The sequence below is a fragment of the Callorhinus ursinus genome, unplaced genomic scaffold, assembly GCF_003265705.2.
Source record: "Callorhinus ursinus isolate GAN/ISIS: 27379988/994484 unplaced genomic scaffold, GSC_fseal_2.0 scaffold71, whole genome shotgun sequence".
Taxonomy (NCBI): Eukaryota; Metazoa; Chordata; class Mammalia; order Carnivora; family Otariidae; genus Callorhinus; species Callorhinus ursinus.
This window is the reverse complement of record NW_027397133.1, coordinates 1128856-1148642: the sequence shown is the minus strand read 5'-3', so window position 1 is coordinate 1148642 and position 19787 is coordinate 1128856. Positions and strand designations below refer to the sequence as shown.

Genomic DNA, 19787 nt, shown 5'->3' with positions numbered 1-19787 from the left:
GGGGCGGATGGAGACATCCGGCTTGGGCCCCTAACTTTGCTTTGTCGCGCGGCAGGGCGGACCCTAAGAAGAGGCAGGGCCTGAGAAAGAAACAGTCCTAATTGGGCTGGGAGAGTGAGGGGGCGAGACTGAACGAGGGGCGGGAACTGGAAATGGAGTGTAGGGAGTACTTTCGCGCGAATAGCACTAGGCTGGACTGAAAGGAGGAATAGGGACTGAGACCCAGTGAGGAGGAGCGGACATAAGTGAAGCCTGGAAACCTGAGAGCGTCTGGCTAGGACTAAGAAAGGGGGCGAAGTAAGGAAGGGAAGGGTCAGGGGCTGCAAGTGTGGCCTGGTTAGACGGGGGTGGGCCGGGAGAATGAGCGTCAGGATGGATGGAACGGGACTGAGGATGGTGGGTGGGGTCTACGAATGGTAGAATGCCTTTTGAAGGCGCTGTGGGAAGGCAAGACTTAAGGGAGGAGCCGGGTTCTAAGAGGCTTGAAAGCAACCAGGCTAGGCGGGGGTGGGGCAGGGTTCAGAGTAGAGAACGGTTAATGGGTCCGCTACGGGAAAGGTGAGACCTGCAGGGTACAAAGCTACTGGGCTGGTTGGAAGGGTGGGACCTGGAATGGGGAGTCTTGGGGCTCAGAGAACCTGGGAGAGAGTCATAAGAGTCAGTGGGGCTTCAGAGGGCGATACAAGAATTTCCAACTGGTGATGAAAAAGGGACCAAGTCTACACAACAGCGGACTGCAGACTGGAGAACCAAGGGATGGATGAGGACTGGTGAAGAGGGAGCCTTAAGGGCGGTGGAGGGGAGAAACCTAAGCGCCGGGAAGTCTAGGCTAGGCTGAGGAAATAAGCCGCGCCAATGAGAAATGGGGCGGGGCTAGGTGTCCAGGAGTCCTGGCGGGAGAGGCGAGGAGGGTTGGGGCGGGGCTAGCTGAGGGGCGTGTCCGGCCCCGCCCCCGTGGCTGGCCAGACGCCGGGTAGCAGGGCGCAGGCGCTGGGGCGGGGCCAGCGGCTGCTGCCGGGGCTGCGGCGGGAGAAGGCGGTGCCTGCGGGAGCGAAGGGGGCGGGTCAGGGGCTGCGGGCTTCCTCCCGCGGCACTATCCCTGGCCCGCCGCCTCCCTCTGCAGGTGCGGCGACTGGTTCGTATCGCCTACCCACCCACCCCCGCTCCCGTTTCTGTGTCTCTCGATGTCTTTCTCTCCCCTTTCTCTGAGTATTTTTCCCCTCGTCTCTGCCTTCATCACTCGGAGACTCTGGTCCCTCTTTTCTAAGTCTCTACCCTCCCTCTGGGTCTCTGTCCCATTATTCTCACAATGTGTCCCCCTCCCTCTGAGGCTTTGCCCCCATCCTCTCCCCCCAACTGTGTCTCTGTCCCCCCACCCCCAGTCTCTTTCTCCTGGTCTCAGGGATTTGCCTCTCTCTGGGCCTCTGTCCCCTCCCGGTTTCTGTCCCTTCTCTTTGTGTCTCTGTTCTCCACTCCCCCTCCCCCGCTCCCGCCTCGCCAGTCTGCCCCCTCTCTGGGTCGCTGTCCCCCTTGCTCTAGGCCCCTGTCTCCCTCTCCCTGGGTCTCTGTCCCCTCCAGCCCTCTGTCCCTCTTATTTGTGCCTCTGTCCTCCACTCCCCTCTCCCAATCTGTACGCCCCACCCCAGTCTCTGCCCATTCATCTGCGTTTCCGTTCCCCTTGCTCATGTTCTCTGACAACCTCCCTCCTAGTGTCTTTTTTCCCTCCTCCACAACTTTCCCTCCTCTGTAGGTGCCCTTTCTCTTTCTGCCCTTTCTTTTTCTCTCTGTCCCCCTATTCAGGTCTCTATCCTTGCTCCCTGTGTCTCTTTCCTCCATATCCTCTTCCCCCTTCTGAGTCTCTGTCCCCACTTCTTTGGGACTTTGTCCCGCTGTCCTTTGGTCTTTGACACCCCCCCCCATCACCCCCTCTAACCCCGATCCTGGCCAGGACTCCAGGCTGCGTCACTGCGGAGAGAGTTGCAGAAGTGGGGCCTGTCCTGCAGACCAGGGAGGTAGTTTCCCTCACCCCTCAGACCCTGGGCTCCCCCACTGTCCCCAATTGAGTATCCTTAATCCAGTATCCTTGGGCAGTCCTGAAGCCCCCAATGGGACCCAGGAAGGCAGAGAAAAGACATCGGAGCTTCCTACTCCTTTCTGCCCTGAATTCTGGTGTATCCCCAGGCAGAAGCAGTGAATCTTGAGGTGAGGGACTGGACTTAGGTTGAGGCTTGAGTGAGGTTTTTGGGTTGAGTGAGGTTTTTGGGCAAGTCGGGAGTCGGGGTGGAGCCTGGAGCAGGGGTTAGGTAGGTCCTAGGGCTGGGAGTAGGGGCTAGAAAAAAACCTAAATCAGCCATGCTCCCTTATATCCTCTCCCCTCCCCCCAACTCTACTTTTCTCTTCTGCTTTTGACAGCAGCCAGGCACGGGATCGAGTGACCAAATCAGCGTTTTTGCAGAGGTCAGAAGGTGTGGGAGAAGGTGTGAAGGAGAGGGCGGGGGCTGCCATAGGGGAGAATATGGGATGAGACTCCAGATTAGAGACCATGGGAGTGGGGAGGAGGCCCCAGGACAAGGAGTAACAGGACAGTCCAGACTCCATCAGGCCCTGGGAAAACTGAATGCCATCATTCCCTCATGGCCCTCCCCAGGCCCCTGCAGGTTATCTGTGGGGATTTGTGAGCCTGGGTTCTGTACCCATGGGGTAGGCTTCTGGAGGCATAATGTAGGTTCCGGTTATGGGACACCCGGCCCTGCAAACAGACCAGAGGGAAGTGGACTCGAGTTTTGGTGATAGACACCAGTAGGGTGTAGGCCAATGTCCGTCCTGGTCTTCAGACCTTTCCCACCCCTCCTCCTTCCCAATCTATCCTTTCCCTGCTCCTCCAGGCACAAAATTCCTGAAAGCTCCAAACTCCCACCTCCGTCATCCTCGGTGCCTTCTCTTAATTAACTTCCCCTCCCCCATTCTCCAAGACCCTGGAATTGGGAAAGGGTCTCCCGCTTCCCGATTTCTAGGACCCCAGCTTCGTTCCTCCGCCCCCATTCCTATCAGTTCTAAATCTAGGAAAGAGGGTCTCCTGAACACTAAAGCTGAAAATATGGAGACTCTCTGCCTACGATCCTTGGTTCCCCAGACCCTCCAAGAACCCTGGCCCCCAAACCTCGTTATTAAGGAAGAATCTCTCCGCTGTAATTTTTGAGTCCTCATCTCCCGGGTCTCCCACCTCCAAAACTGGGATTTGGGCCGTCTTACCGCCCCCCGGACCCTGTGCCTTCTCCCCCTCCCCCGTACTCACCCCAAGTCGAGGCGGGGCGGGGATGGGGGAATCCGGGGCTGGCGTTGGGGGAGGGGTGACCCAGCCCCGGCAGCTCAGGGCAGCAAGAGGCTGCGGAGGGGGGGGGAATGACATCATCGCCGGAGGAGGGACAGCACAGCTCCCCCCAACCCGGGGGCTTCAAGCCCCGCCTTTATGGCGGACCCAGGGGTCTCAGAATCCCAGGGGAGAGAGGAAGAACAGAAGACGAAGTCTGCGGGAATCGCATCCCCACCCCTTAAAACAAGGGTTGGAAAGCCCTTTACGATTCAGCCACCACCCCCCACTGCCACCTGTCGCTGGCGTCGCGACCTGTCGCCTCCCACGCATGTTGTGGCTGCGCCCGCCCCCGGCAAAAGAACACAGCCTGGAATACAAGGTCCGTGATGCTCCGCGGTGCCGGGCGCCTTTGTCTATAGGCGGCATAGGCGAAGGGCTTCATGGGATTCGTAGTACAAGGCCCCCGCACCGGTGGGAGCCCTGCTGGAGAAAAGGAGTGATTCCTTTCTCCTTCCTTTCTTCCTCAACTTCAGAGAGCTGAGCACTAATTTTTCTCTCCAAAAATCGTGCGCTTAAAATTAAAAAAAAGGGACCAAGGTAGGGTCAACGTAATAACGGATTTTTACTGAGTGGCTGGGCCTCGGCTACCCACTCGGTGCGCATGCGCCTAATCAGGGCGCCAACCAGAGGACTGCGCCCGCGCGGGCCCACCCCCTCGTGGTCCTGCTCCCGGGGAGCGAGCGCGCGCCAGCCCCACTCGGGCACCGCCTGTTAGGTTCCCGCGATCGAAGACCGCTACGTAGGACCGCAAGAACACATCGCCGAGAATCCAGAGGGGCCCTGCAGGCGGAGGCATGTCCAGGACCTGGAAGCCAGACAAGCAGAGGCGGACACCACCCCGAGCAATCTGCAGGGCGACAAGAGAGGCCACTGGGTGTCACGCGCACCGAACCCTCCTCTTCTTCCCGGGGAGCCAGAGCTCTGCCCCCTCCCACTATCCCGGGCACCAGAAGTGTTTCTGTGGCCCCTCTTCGGTCCTGGTGATGTCTCATTCCTAACTCCATCCTCTCAAATCCCATCTTATTGCATCTCTCTGACTTGTGACGGCCACCTACCTGGATGACATAGTCCTGGGCTGTAAGGTTAAACCAGACCCCACCAAGGAGGAAGGAGATTGGAGGAAGCGTTGGAATTTTCGAGCACTGGATGAGGTACTGAAGGAGAAGAGGAACAAGTGGAGCTGAGGGATTCCTGCTTAAAATAGGTACTCAGGGCCTTGTGTGGTCAAGCTCTGTTGCTAGCCTTACCAGCTCTCCCCGCAACACACATAATTATTGCCACTTCCTTTAGGGCTCCCTTTTGATCAAACCTTCTTTTCCTGCATCTACTTGTGGATCAAAAACTGCTGGCCCCGTGAGGGACACCGAGCCCGCAGTTGTATTGAAATTGTCTTAGAGTTTCAAAAATGTTTTAAAACTTATTTACCAACTGTACACCACGGTGGGACCGGTCGTATCCTTGGAGTCTGCTGCTGTGCAACCTTAGACAAGTTACTTAACCCCTCTGTGCCTCAGTTTCCAATTTGAAGGTGTAGTTGATAGTAATACTTCATAGAGATGTTGTGTGAGAAATAAATGAGTTAGTTTGGAAGAATGCCTGACACATAGTAAGGGTGTTATTATTCACGAACCAGGAGGTTTCAGATAATGTTTTCAGCTTTCTCCAACAAACCAGAAGATCTGGCTTTCCCTCCATGGAAACACTTGGCTGGAGCTGAGTGGCCTAGAGCTGCACTTTTTAGACTGATGGGGTACCTGCTCCCCAGTTTGCCTCCAATCCCACCACCCCCAAGTACCTAAGAATACAGTATTAGGCTGTAAATATTGTAAATGTTTACATTTGTAAATGACTGTAATGTAAATGACTACCAGGAAGTCGATCTTCCTTAAAAACCAATAGTAATTACCTTGTTGGGAAGGTAAGGAATGTTGAGAAGAAGTTGATTTCAAGTGTGTATATTTCTCTTGAGATGACAGCATCAAAGTATTGTTCTAAGTACCTTAAGTGGGTTGATTGATTCAATCCCCACAACATACCTAAGAGGTGAGTATTAGTGACCCTACTTTAGAGGTTAGGAAACTGACGCCAAGGGACATTAAGTGACTTGTCCAAGACAGCACAGCTCGTAAGTGGCACAGCTGGATCCCTACCCGGGCAAGCCACACCGAACCACTATGATCTCCCTGGTTCCCTTGGCTCATTACAGGCCCACGTCCTAGGCATTTGACTTGGAGACGCACAAACTGAGTTTTCTCCACCCTCGCAGAAGTGCCAAAGAACAAAGGGATAGAGTTACAGAAAACCTGACCTGGTAGGACCCTGCCCCCACCCCAAAAGCTGCAGGGCTTCCCGGCAGAGAAGTGAGTGAGCAGCTTTGATGTTGCACCGTGGCCCCCCTCCAGGCCTGAAACTCTCTTGGCACGGCTTCTGTGAGCCTGCACTCTCCTGTGCCTCGGGCTGCTTCTGCCCTATCTCCACTTCTACTCTATGTGGATGTTCCCCAAGGCTGCTCCCGGGACCTCTTCTCGCTCCCAGAAAGGGCTCCCCTCTTCCATGGCTCTGATCACTGTCTGAGGGCTGATGGCCGCTCACTCTTTCTGGGCTTCCTCCACAACTCCGCAGGCCTCTGCAGCCTCCTTAGGCTTCTCATTCCCATTCAGTCCTGAATAAACCTCCATCACCATCTCCTCCTGTCCAGAGTCACTCAGCAGAGGCCTAGGAGGTGTCCTTGCTCCTCCCACTACCCCCAGCCTGTCACTCAGGATGCCCAGTGCCTTTTGCCCTGGGATCCCTCTTAACCACTATTCCCACCCTCAGGCCCTAGCATTATGCCCAGTGTTTGCCATCAAAGCCCCACCAGACACTGGGTCCTCACCTCCCCCAACAGAAGGGAGACTCCTCCAATGGCTGCATGCAGGGCCTGGATTTCTTCAGTGGGTCCTGTGATGAGGGATGTGCCTGTGTCCAGGATGGCAGCACAGCCCTGGGCACAAAGAGTCAGCCCTATGCCCACGTTCACACTGTGAGGGGCCAAGGGGTGGACATTGGAGCCAGCGTCCTAGGAGTCCAGGCCCTCAGCCCTTCCTCCCTCAAACACAGCAGCCCTAACCGAGTCCCTTCCTCCCTCAGACCCAGGAGTCTGCGTCCCCAGCCCCCTCCTCCCTCAGACCCAGGAGTCCAGGCCTCCAGCTCCTTTCTCCCAGGACACTGGAGATTAGGCTCTAGCCCATTCCTCCCAGACCTAGAAGGGCAGGTCCCTCACCGCTCCATGTGGATCTGCCAGTAGGCAGGGATCGTTACTGGCAAGAAAGTGAGGGGTGGGATATAGTGAGCTGGATCTGAGCCACCCAGAACCAGCTCTCCTCCATCTGCTGCCGCAGGATCCCTGCAGAGGCAAAGTGCTGTCAGTGTCTTGGGTGTTTCCCTTGCCAGACCCAGGAGGGGCCAAGGAAGGGCATTCCTGCCAAGGGAAGGTCTCCTGGTTCTAGGTGGGGGTAGCGGGATGCAGGCAGAGCCTAGATATTGGGACTGGAAGCCAAGCAAGAAGTGAAGAGAAAGGGGACTGTTCTTGATGAAGGTCAGGATTGTAGGGTCCTGGGGGCTTTCCGAAGTGGGGATGGGACTTCTTGATATGGCTGTGGAAGATAAGAACTTTTGGGGTGGAATTTATGCGAATTGGCTCTGGCAGTTGTGACTTGGGCAGAAGTGAGGTGACTTTCTGGGTATGGTGAGACCTTCTGAATTGTAGGTCTCATAGTTCAGAGGTGGTAGACTTCCTAGTTGGCTGAGAGTGGCGGGGAAGAAGGGCAGTGATTCCTGGAGGTGGCGGAGGAGAGGATATACCCAGAGGTAGATGGGGCTTCCTGAATGGGTTGGACATCAGGGTAACTGAAAGGGCATAGGGTTTTATGCCTGTGGGGGATGGGCCTCCAGAGGGAAGGTAGGGACTTCCTGGGTGGTGGTTGGGGCTTTCTGAGCATAAGGTCCAGCTTCCTAAAAGGTAGGTGGGACGTCTTAGATTAAAATGGGTAACTTCTGACTTCTGGAATGCGTTCTCAAATGGCATTTGGGCTTTCTGGACAGTGAAGAGGGGGTTCCTAAGTTGAGTAGGTAGGGCATGGAGTTTCCTGGTTTGGGTTTGAAACATGGAGCATTTGAAATGATGGTGAGTGTCTTTAGGAGGTCTTAAGGTTGCTTGGTGAGTGGGACTTTTGAACAGGAGTTACTTATATTGGGTAGGTGATTTGGTGAGTGGAGGATGAGACTTCCTTTATTGGGTAAGGGACTGCCTGAAAACAGAATGTCCTTCTTGGGGCTAGGACTCATAGGAAGGTAGACCCTTCCTTATTACCTGTTGAGGTAGAAGGAGAAGACAGGCTTATCCAGTAGCCCCTGGTCCACCAATGTATCCAGCGGGGGCCGAACTCTTCCCACAGCCAGAGTGGGGAAACCAAGGCCCAGTATCCCATCGAAGTGGGCAAAAGTGAAGACCAGGCTGGGCTCCCACAGAGCCTCTCCAAAAATCACTGATGCACCCTTAATTCCTCCAATCTAGGGATAGATGCAAATGGGGCAAGTTACTTCTCGGAGGACATTACCTACATAACCCTGAGGACTTCCAAACCAAGGCCTGAATCCCATACCTGGAGACTTCTGAAAACAACTCCAACTGCCTAGGAAGTTTTGCTTCCGGACTTAGGAAGCCCACCCCTTTAACCAGGAAGCCCCACCCCCGCTTGAGAAGCCCTGCCCCTTTTACCCCAGAAGCCCCGCCCCCTACTTCAGAAGCTTCATCCATTTGCCCTGGAAACCCCACCTCCTAAACCACCTCCCTAAGCCAGATTATTTTAGACATTGGGGTTCTCCCAGGCTCAAGTCTTCCTGGGGTCAGTGGTCACGCACAGTCAGCTTGTCCTCACTCAGGATGCCATCTAGCTTCCCAGTTCCATACTGAATGGCAAACTTGGTCCCATTGGGTTGGAAGGAGCTGGAGGCCTTGGAGTTGAAGCGGTGGTGGAACCCTAGGTCAGAAGACCAGGGAGGTGTCACTGGGGAAAGGGAATCTCCCCAATGCCTCCTGCCTTTGTGACCTTGTCACCCCTGAAGTCGTGTCAGAAGAGAACAGTGCCTCGAAAATCCTTGGGAAGCCAAGAACCAGCCCCCTCCTTCTCCCATCACCCCTGTTCAGCCTTATTTTCCCCCATGAAAGCTCACAGCAGGGCAGACTGAAGAAGTGGCATCTTATGGATGGGACCCAGAGATTGGAGGAGCCAGTGTCAAAGACGACAGAGAAGTTTTGTGGGGGTGTTCCCAATCCAATTTCCCCATAATACTGGACCTGATGGCAAAACAGGAGAGAGGGAGAATGAATAGCTTGACTTCTTAAGCGGGGAGGAGGGCAGAGGCTCTCTGGGACTGTGACTCACATTCATGTAGTTAGAGAGAGCTACCAAGATGGGCTTGTCCCCAGGGGATGGGGCCCCCAAACTGGGGGGCACTGCTGGCTTCCCCCATCCCCTCAGTGGGTTCAGGGTCCCACGTCCAGGGTAGAGTCGGCGGAGAGGGATCCTGTGGGGGAGAATACTGACAGTTAGGAAACTACTCTTCCTGGAGACTCTCTATAACAGAATTTTCCAAATAGGATATAATGATAAAGGGAATGTCTCTATGGCCCTAAAATAACTGTCATTACCAGAAAGCCTACAATAACAACCTTCGAGGAAACCCAACCAAACACATAGCAAACCATGATGACAAATTTCCCCAAAGACTTTACAAGAGTGAGCCATCCCAAACAGACCTTTCCCAGAATCTTTCAATAAGAGACATTCCAAATAACAGAAAATAAGCCATCCTCAGGAAGTTGACATTCACAAAGGTTTCCAAAGACCCTAAATATAAAACTAGCCTTTGCAAAAACCCTCCTGTGCGTGCTTCTCATCATGATGTCGGAGGCTATTTTCCTTACTATTGGTGGGGGGGGGGGGAGAGGACAAGCACCAAATCCCAATTTCATTCTTTATACTAAACTACGTTCCAGGGGCGCCTGGGTGGCTCAGTCGGTTAAGCATCTGCCTTTGGCTCAGGTCATGATCCCAAAGTCCTGGGATCGAGCCCCGAATCAGGCTCTCTGCTCAGCGAGGAGCCTGCTTCTCCCTCTCCCTCTGCCTGCCTCTCTGCCTACTTGTGCTCTTTCTGTCAAATAAAGAAATAAAATCTTAAAAAAAATAAACTACATTGCAGATAATCAAAGACGTAAGGTAAAATGTAATATTTTTTAAAGATTTTTTTTAATTTATTTGAGAGAGAGAGTGAGCGAGAGAGAGAGAGAGAGAGAGAGAGAATGAGTTGGGGAGGAGCAGAGGGAGAGGGAGAAGCCGACTCTTCCCTGAGCAGAGAGCCCAACGTGGGGCTTGATCCTGATCATGACCTTAGCTGAAGGCAGACGCCCAACTAACTGAGCCACCCAGGTGCCCCGTGAAATGTAATATTTAAGAGCACTAGAGTGAATTAAAATGTTTAAATAACTCTGGCTTTTTAAAGCATGATAACAAGATCAGAAATCATTGGGGAGAATGTTGATGAATGGGACTCTAAAATTTTAAACCTTTGTACTCCCTTCCTCCAACACACAAAGCTTTTTAAAAAGTTTTTTAAAATCTAGGGGAAATAATTACAAGTTATATGTCAAAGAGTTAATATCTTTAATATGCAAAGAGCTTTTACAAACAAATAAGAATAAGATAAACAGCCCAGCATTGGGGAGACAATTCTCCAGGTTCTCACATTTCCAAAGAGGGACTTTGTCAAGGATTTCCTTTAGTGAACAGCCTTGGGAGAGACAGTGTCTCCCTCTGGGGCAAAGAGCAAGCAGGTTTATGATCCATTATAAAAGGTTCAAGTTCCCTAAACTTAGGGTACCTTTCCTGTATTGCACCTCACTGCATGTGCAGGTCAGCCAGCTCTCTTCATCTCACCCTGTGGGAATGGGTTCAGAGAACTGATACCCTGGCTACTACTGTTGCCAAGAGTAGTAACCTGTCCTTGTCTCTGACCTGGGAGTCTTGTGTCTTCTATGAGCAGCCATGAAAGGAAATTGTGGCAAGCTTGACATTTGGTAGGAAAATAGGCAAAGGACATAAGCAGGCAAAAGAAGTACAAACAGCTTCTAAACAAATAACATCTTTTTATGTTAGATGTTCAACCCCAATAGTCATCAAAGGAATACAAATGACAAGAGTCAGAAACCTTTTCGGACCCTGCAGATTGGCAAAGAACCATGAATACTCACTGTTGGCTCAGGTCTATAGATTGATACAAAGTTTCTGGAGGATGGATTTGGCAAGTATGTATCATAGGGCTTAAAATTGTACACACCTTTTAGCCCAACTTAATTTCAGTTCAATGAATTTCATCTCTAGGAGATCACTGACAAGTGCACAAAGATGTGTTTATGAGGATGTATCTAATTTTGAAAACTGGAGACCAACTAGGTAGGACTTGGCTCTGCTATGAAACATGAATAGAATGGAATCCATTCAACCACTAAAAAGGAGAAAGTAGGGATGCCTGGGTGGCTCAGTCTGTTAAGTGTCTGCCTTCGGCTCAGGTCATGATCCCAGGGTCCCGGGATCGAGTCCCGCATTGGACTCCTTGCTCAGCGGGGAGACTGCTTCTCCCTCTGCTGCTCCCCCTGCTTGTGCTCTCCCTCTCTCTCTCTGTGTCAAACTAATAAATAAATAAATAAATAAATAAATAAATAAATAAATAAATAAATAAATAAAATGTTTATGTGTCAAATTAAAAAAAAAAAAGGAGAAAGTAGCCCTCTATGGCAGTGGTTCCCAAACTTTAGCAGGAAGAGGAATCACCTAGAGCAGAGGTGATGGGCAAAGTTTTTTGGAAAGACTTTGCCCACCATCTGTCTCTGTTGCAACTGCTCATCTCCGTCAGTATAGCGTGGAAACAGCCCTGGACAGCATAACTGGGTTTTGTCAAACTCCATTTGCAAAAAAACAGGTAGCAGGATGAATTTGGCCCTTGAGCTGAGTGTTTGCCAACCCCTGACCCAGAGTTGAAATTCAGATCTTGTAGTTTCTGATTGACTAGGTCCGAGATGGGGCCTGAGAATTTACATTTCTACCAAGTTCCTGGATCATGCAGATGCTGTTGGTCCTGAAATGACTCTCAGCAAATCACTGCCTTTTGTGCTGGCTTGGGAAATGGCGGTGATCTTTTAGTTTCAAAAAGGTTAGCAAACATCCTGTGTGCTAATATTTTTGTACCTGCTTGTAGTCACTCCTTGGAGCCCCGCTCCCTCACTCACATCTTTGCCACGCCCTCTCCTCGCCCCCATAACTCAATCTTTGAGAGGTTCAAGAATGTCAAGTGCGGAAAATGTTTCTTGGAAGAGGACCCTCCTCCGCCCCCCCATCAAGAGTTCCAGGGGATGGGAGAAGAGAGGAAAAGAAGTGAGAGAGATTGGAGTGGGGGGCATCAGAGGCCAGGGGAGGGGGGAGGCCACTGGGGTCCCCAAAACTGGACTTCTTGAGACCTAAACAGTTTGGAAGATGTGACTCTGGGGGAGTCACAGCTCTGAGTCTCTAAGATCTTGTTGGGTTGGGGTGTGGGAGTCGCATGTCTGGAGACCCCAGTACCAGATCATCAGAGCTCAGGGTGGGATCTGTGGGGGCCTCCCAAAATTTGCCTGGAGAGGAGAGAGAAGGAGTCGTCCCAATCGAGGGTCTCCGGGTTGGAGGACCTTGGACTGAAAGGGCTGCCCTCTTAGGACCTATCAGGGTAGAAGCCCTTTTGGGGTGAGAGCCACGTGTGGAGATCTGCGAACCCAAGAGATAGGAGTCATGGCTCCTGGGGTGCCAGGCTTGGGAATCACTGAACTGGGGGGCCCCCAGACTTAAAGGGCAAGAGGGGGAGAGTCCGTCCCAGGTTTGGGGTGGTGACGGGGTCCCCAGTACCGGATCAGCGAGGCCCCGGCAGGCTCCACAGTCAGCGGCGGCAGAAGCAGCAGCAGGAAAGGTAGCCGGGACATCTCTGGGGACCCCGTGTAGACCCGTCCGCCTTTTCTTCCCGCGGAGACTCCACCCTGTGCCCCGCCCACCTCCGGGGTTCGGAGGTGCCCGGGACGTGAAGGCTCTCTGTGGGTGAGGGGGGACGGGGGGCGGGAAGCGCCTGGTGTTCCTGGAGGGAATGTGTGGAGTAGTTTTGTAGGGTCGGCGGAGGTGTCAGCGCGCCTCGCTCCGACTTCAGTGGTGGGGGAGGGGCGGTCTCCTGCGGGGGGGGGAGGGGCAATCCTTCCGCTGTGGTCACTCTTAACTGTGACTTTCATTTCACTTCACTTTTCTGAGACTCATTAACCACAAGGGTTTTCTTGGGCAAGAGAAGGGAGGGCGGGTGTTTTTGAAGGGTCCGGGGGAAGGGGAAGAGGGTTAGACTAGAGGCGCTCCGGCCCATGATAAGTGGGACCCCCGACTCTTACGGGTTTATTTGGGAAATACTGAAACACACACACACCAAAAAAAAATAGCCCATAGCCCCATCACCATCGAAAGAGCATAAAAATAGTTGGCAGCATCTTTGTCTCTGAGCCTGCCCCCTTTCACATTGACTTAGTGTCTCAAATATGAAATGAGCATCAGAAAAATCCAGTTAAAATGCAGATTCCTAGGCACCACTCCCAGGGATTCTGATTCCAAAGGCCTGAGATAGAGCCCTAACAATCTGAATTTTTAGACAAGCCCACTGATCAGGGAGCCGCAAGCATTTCCGAGACTATTTGATGTTTTGATTTTCTAGCTTAGATTTACAAATCAATATCAGCTTGCACATTTTTTTAAGTAAATAAAAGCAGACTGTACTTATTGATCAGTAACTTATGTTTCTTTTTCTTCACGTAACCATATACCTCGGGCTTCAAGAAAAATTGAGAGGTGGGGCGCCTGGGTGGCTCAGTTGGTTAAGTGTCTGCTTTTGGCTCAGGTCATGATCCTGGGGTGCCGGGATCAAGCCCCACATCTGGCCTCGGTTCCCTGCTCAGCAGAAGACTGCTTCTGCCCCTCACCCCGCTCATGCTCTCGCGTGCTCTCTCTCTGAAATAAATAAAATCTTTAAGAAAAGAGAGAGAGGGACGCCTGGGTGGCTCAGATGGTTAAGCGCCTGCCTTCCGCTCAGGTCATGATCCCGGGGTCCTGGGATGGAGCCCCACATCAGGCTCCTGGCTCAGCGAGGAGCCTGCTTCTCCCTCTCCCTCTGCCTCTCCCCCTGCTCATGCTTTCTCTCTCTCTCTCTCTCTCTCTCTGTATCTCTGTGTCTCAAATGAATAAATAAAATCTTTAAAAAAGAAAAAAAGAGAGACATTTAGATGTAACGTACATATGGTAAAATGTACAAATCTTAAGTGCACAGCACTATGGCTTTATTTATTTTCCCTGACAAATTATTATGAAGATTTTTCAAGCAGGTAACAAAGTTGAAAGGATTGTATAGTAAACCCCATCACCTAACACCTAGATTCTACAATTCGCATATTTTGCTGCATTTCCTCTGTTACACATCTATCCAGCTGTCCATTCCTCTATTCGTCCAACAGCCCATCTGTTTTTATTTTATATATATTTCAAATAAGTTGCAGACATTATATTCCTCACCCCTAAACACTTAGCATTGACATCGTTAGCTTGATGGATTTTTGCATATGTATATGCTCCAGTAAACACCACCCAGATCACGATATAAGACATTTCTAGCTCCCCGGAGTGAGAAGGTTCTTTCTCACTCTCTTCCAGTTGGTGTCTCCCCAAAAGTAACTAATACCCTGACCTCTATGACCACAAGTTAGTTTTGCCTGTTTTTGAATGTTACATAAAATGAAGCACATGAATACTCCCTTTGTGCCCGGTTTTATTACTCAGTTTTATGTCCTTGAATATCTTTAAAAACCAGGTGGGGTACTTGACTGGCTCCATCAGTAGAATATGCAACTCTGGATCTCGGGGTTGTAAGTTCAAGCCCCATGTGAGATGTAGAGATTACTTAAAAAAGTAAAATCTTAAAAAAAAAATCAGAGCATATAGATTTACTTCATTCTTTTTTCTCAAGCCCTTAATTATGAAAAATCTCAGACATACAGCAAAATGGAAAAATTTTTACAGTGAACATGCAGATACCCACCACCTAGATTCTACCATTGCTATATTTGCTTGATCATATTTCTTTTTTTTTTTAGAAGATTTTATTTATTTATTTGACAGAGAGAGCGAGAGAGCACAAGCTGGGGGAGAGGCAGAGGGAGAGGGAGAAGCAGACTCCCTGCCGAGCAGGGGGCCGTATGCAGGCTTGATCCCAGTACCCTGGGATCATGACCTGAGCCAAAGGAAGATGCTCAACGGACTAAAGCACCCAGGCGCCCCTTGGTCACATTTCTATCCGTCTCTCCATCTCTTTGTCTAAGTGGTTCTCGACTGGGGAGCTCTTTTCCCTACAGGGACATTTGGCATCATCTGGGGATGTTTTGGCAGTCACGACTGGGGTGGGGGTATACTGGCATCTAGTGGGTAGTGGCTAAGGAAGCTGCTAAGCATACTACAAAGCACAGGACAGCCCCCCCCCAACAAAGAATTGCTTGGCCCCAAACGTCAGCAGTGCACTATTCTGTCTATTCCTCAATCCATCTGATTGTCTTGCTTTCCAGGTAAGTGGTGGGCATCAGTATCCTTTGCCCCTTCTACTCAGCATATCTCATTCTTCAAACAGCTACATTGTATTCCAGGGGCGCCTGGCTGGGTCAGTCGGGAAAGCCTGGGACTCTTGCTCTCAGGGTCCTGAGTTCAAGCCCCATATTGGGTGTGGAGAGTACTAAAACAAACTTAAAAAAAAAAAGCCACATGATATTCCAGAATATAAATGTAACACTATATAATCCTTGCCCTAGGTTAGTTATTCTCCTTTTTCAATATTATAAACAATTTATTTTATAAATAAAATAAAATCTTAAAAAAAAACCCAACTAAATCTTTAAGACTCATTATAACAAGTCCTGTGCCAATCCTTCTCCCATTTTTTTCCTTCCAAGAGGCAACCACTTTCATTTCTTTTCTTTTCTTTATTTTTTTAAGATTTTATTTATTTGACAGAGAGACACAGCGAGAGAGGGAACACAAGCAGGGGGAGTGGGAGAGGGAGAAGCAGGTTTCCTGCGGAGCAGAGAGCCCGATGTGGGGCTCGATCCCAGGACCCTGGGATCATGACCCGAGCCGAAGGCAGACGCTTAACGACTGAGCCACCCAGGCGCCCCATTTTCATTTCTTTTACCTAATAAATGTGCCATCGTTTCCACATCTCTAAGCACAGTTATGTTGCTACTTCTTGCTTTGTCGGTTTTAGGCATTATCCTCTGTTCTGCTGACTCAGAAAATCAGGATTTAGCTCCCTTTCCTCCCTCTACCCACACTTCTTACACACACTCTCCCCTTTCCTGTTTAATACGGTTATGTAATTATTTTGGTTAGATCAATACCAAGTATTGGGGCTCCTGGATGGGGTTACAAAGTGGGGGGAGGGGATCTCAGGCAGAGAAGTGGGTCTAAGAGCCCCAAGTTTCAGGACGTATTCTCAACAGCACCTTGAGGAAGCGTGGGCATTTGGTGAAGGGAATCCTAAGCGAACAACAGGTCAAGGGGTGTACAAATAATGATGCAAGAGAGAGAAGGAAACATTGCAAGAGGGAAAGTCTTGAGTAGGGAGAGGGAAGGGATTCAGAGCCCAAGTGGAGGGATTGGCCCTTATGGATGGTCCAAACATGGTCATGGGAGGGCCAGCAGTGTATGTACCTCTGTATGTGAGCTAGCAGTGTCCCTGGGGTAAGCATAAGGAAGTTTTCTTCTGGCGGCTTCTATTTTTTCAGCAAAAGAAGAAGTGAGAATGAAGGGGGGAGGGGCGCTGGAGGTTTTGAGAGAGAAGGTGAGAACATGATTGCTTAGAGGATGCAGAACAGAGCCAGAGAGGCCTTGCAGATCGGTTCTCAATGTTCACTTGAGCTCTGCCGTCACACAGCTCAACTATGTCCACTCACAAGCTCAGCTGGGTGGGAGCAGGTACAGAAAAGGCAGAGTCCATTTTAACCAGGGTTGGGGTTTGGCCAGGCAGGTGTGAGCGAGGGAGAAAGAGCAAGGAAGGTAATGTAATGTGTGCAAGGACGTGACTGTGGTGCTTGCCCACAGCATCTAAGAAAGGGAGAGAGGACATGAGAGGAGGTGAGGCAATAGAGAAAAAAAGGGTAGGACCAAAGGATCAGAGGTACCAATGGCATCATGGAATCGAAAGGCCCTTTATGCGGCGCCTGGGTGGCTCAGTTGGTTAAGCATCTGAAGAGCTCAGGTCATGATCCCAGGATCCTGGAATTGAGCCCCGCATTAAGGCTCCCTGCTCAGTGGGGAGTCTGCTTCACCCTCAGCTCCTTCCCCCGCTCATGCTCTCTCTCTCTCTCTTGCAAATAAATAAATAAATAAAATCTTAAAAAAAAAAAAAGAAATGCCCTTGATGATTTTGGCCCCATTCCCTCTCTGATATTACCTCTCCCCACTCCTCCTCTCTCATTCAATCTAGCCACATTGGCCTCCTTGTTGTTCCACAGACAAACCCAGTCATGCTCCTGCCTCAGGGCCTTTGCACAGGCTGTTCTGCCCGAGTGTTTTCCCTCCACAAAAACCTTACTCAGCCCCTCTCCTCCTTCCAATTTTTACTTAAATATCACCTTCTTAGTGAAGTCTACCCTGAGCACCCTATTGAATGTGGCAACCATCCTCTCCCCAAATTTCCAATCTCCTTTACCCTCACCTATTTTTTTTCGTAGCACTCAACCTCTGAACATTTAATTGACTCTAAGATGTCATCAGTTGTAAGCCATGCGTATCTTAGAATCAGTGATACTGCCTAAACTGGTAATTCTGTTATCACATTGAATACCTGTTTCCCCATTATAATCTAATCTCCACAAGAGCAGGGATCTTGGTTTGTTTCATTTACCACTGTGTCCCTAACACCGAGGACAGTGCCCAGCACCCAGCTAAGCCTCAAGAAAATACTTCCAACAACCCACTTTGAACACCACTGCTTTAGGGGATTTCCCTGACACGGAAGACAGAGAGTCAGTTTCTCCACAATAAATCTTACCACATCTCCCCCTCCTCTGTCTTGGCAGCTGGAATATTCAGTCTCCACCCCTCAGAATCCCCTCACCCGGATTCTGCCTCCAGTCCTAATTCTTGCTCGCCCCAAGTAAGTGATTTCTGAAAGGTGCTGCCTGCAAATTCCCAAAATGGCCACACGGTGGTGGTGTGGGCCTATTTTCCCAGCCAAGATTAGTCTGTCTCCAGCCACCTCATCAGTTTCTTTGGGTTTTTGTTTTGTTTTCTAAGAGTCCTAGTCATGATTTATTCACTCTAAGAACCATACTCCCAACACCTAGAAATGAAAAGCCTTGTGATTATTCCCTATTCGCTATGGGGGAAAACATTTCTAATCAGTCTATTTTACATGACTTCCGACAATACAGTTTCCTTTATTTTTTTCACATCAACTTCAACATACATTTTCTGAAAGTCTTAAAAATTTAGTATACATGCTATAAGAATGGTGGACTCTACACACAACATCTTTACATTAACAATAATACTCAATGAGCTTTTTGGAATTATGAAGAACCAGTCTCTCTCTTTTAAAAAATTTTTTTTTTTTTTTTTTTTTTATTGGGGTGGTCAATCAGTGGCTCAATCGGTTAAGCTTCTGCCTTTGGCTCAGGGTCCTGGGATCGAGCGCCATATCAGGCTCCCTGCTCAGCCGGGAGCCTGTTTCTCCCTCTGCCCCTCCTCCCACTCGTGGGTGCTCGCACTCTCTTGCTCTCTCTCTGAAATAAATAAATAAATAAATAAATCTTTTTAAAAAGTTAAAAATTTATTTATTCATTTGAGAAACAGAGAGCACGAGAGAGCAGAGGCCGGGGAAGAGCGGAGGGAGAGAGACAAGCAGACTGTGAGCTGAGCTAGACTCTCAGAACCCCTGAGACCATGACCCGAGCCAAAAGACTGAACCACCCAGGCACTCCTTGAAAAACCACTCTCAATTTGACATAGTTTACTGTAATCCAACAGGCATTTTTAAAAAATATGTATTTATCTATTTATTTATTTTAGAGAGAGAGCTTGGGCGAACAGAGGAGGGACACAGGTAGAGAGAGAGAGAGAGAGAGAGAGAGAGAGAAGCAGGCTCCCCGCTGAACTCAGAACCCCACGTGGGGCTCAATCCCACACGCTGAGACCATGACCTGAGCTGAAATCAGGAGTCAGACGCTTAACCAACTGAGCCACCTAGGCACCCTGGCATTTTGTGTTTTTTAAGATTTTTATTTTTAAATAATCTCTACACCCAACGTGGGGCTTGAACTCCCAACCTGAAGACCAAGAGTCACATGCTTTTCCGACTAAGCCAGCCAGGCACTAGCCGGCAAGCATTTGTTAAGCTTCTACTCTAAGGAAGCAATTTAAAAAATTTTTTTTAAATTTTTTATTTGTATTTATTTATTTATTTTTAAGATTTTTATTTATTTATTTGACACAGAGACAGAGATAGTGAGAGAGAGAGTACAAGCAGGGGGAGCGGCAGGCAGGCAGAGGGAGAGGGAGAAGCAGACTCCCCGCTGAGCAGGCGCCGGATGTGGGGCTAGATCCCAGGACCCTGGGATCATGACCTGAGCCGAGGGCAGCCGCTTAACCGACTGAGCCACCCAGGTGTCCCCCCCCTTTTTTAAGATTTTATGGATGGATGGATGGATGGATGGGTGGATGGATGGATGGATGGATTCATTCGTCAGAAAGAGAGAGACAGAGAAAGAAAGCGAGGCAGGCAGAGGGAGAAGCAGGCTCCCCAACGAGCAAGGAGCCCGATTGGGACTCGATCCCAGGACCCTGGTATCATGACCTGAGCTGAAGGCAGATGCTTAACCAACTGAGCCACCCAGGCGCCGTTTTTTAAATTTTTTTAAATGGGTACCTCCCCAGTTTCTTGAGCTGAAGTCCTGAAACATCAGGGTCTTTCCAGCCTCCCCTCCATTGTAAAAGAAGTAGAATAAATGCTTCATCCCTGGCTGCCCTCTGCCCAAGGTAGGTGGGAGATGTCTTCTGAACACACTCAACAAATGGGACCCCATCACCCCTCTTTTGTCACACAGTGTTTTGTGATCGGGTAGACCTCCTCCACCAGACCAGGAGGACTTGGAGGTGAGGCTCAGTCCTCATGCCTTTCTGGGCCTCCAAACTCAGTCTAGCACAATCCCACCGAAGGACTGAGGATTCAACGGGGTAAAGGATCACCAGATTTTTCAAGCCACCATTTTATGTAATCA

At 50.2% G+C, this 19787-nt stretch overlaps 1 protein-coding gene across 1 annotated transcript; it reads right to left on the bottom strand.

Moving 5' to 3' along the window:
* Window positions 1-3923: 3923 nt before the first annotated feature.
* NAPSA (napsin A aspartic peptidase) lies at window positions 3924-12641 on the bottom strand. The gene is made up of 9 exons (XM_025849779.2): window positions 12349-12641; window positions 8800-8941; window positions 8588-8711; window positions 8276-8394; window positions 7725-7924; window positions 6636-6758; window positions 6249-6393; window positions 4429-4527; window positions 3924-4220 (listed from the first exon to the last, which is right to left on the bottom strand). The coding sequence occupies exons 1-9, from the start codon at window positions 12420-12422 to the stop codon at window positions 3981-3983; spliced, it is 1266 nt and encodes a 421-aa protein (XP_025705564.1). The 5' UTR covers window positions 12423-12641; the 3' UTR covers window positions 3924-3980.
* Window positions 12642-19787: the final 7146 nt, after the last annotated feature.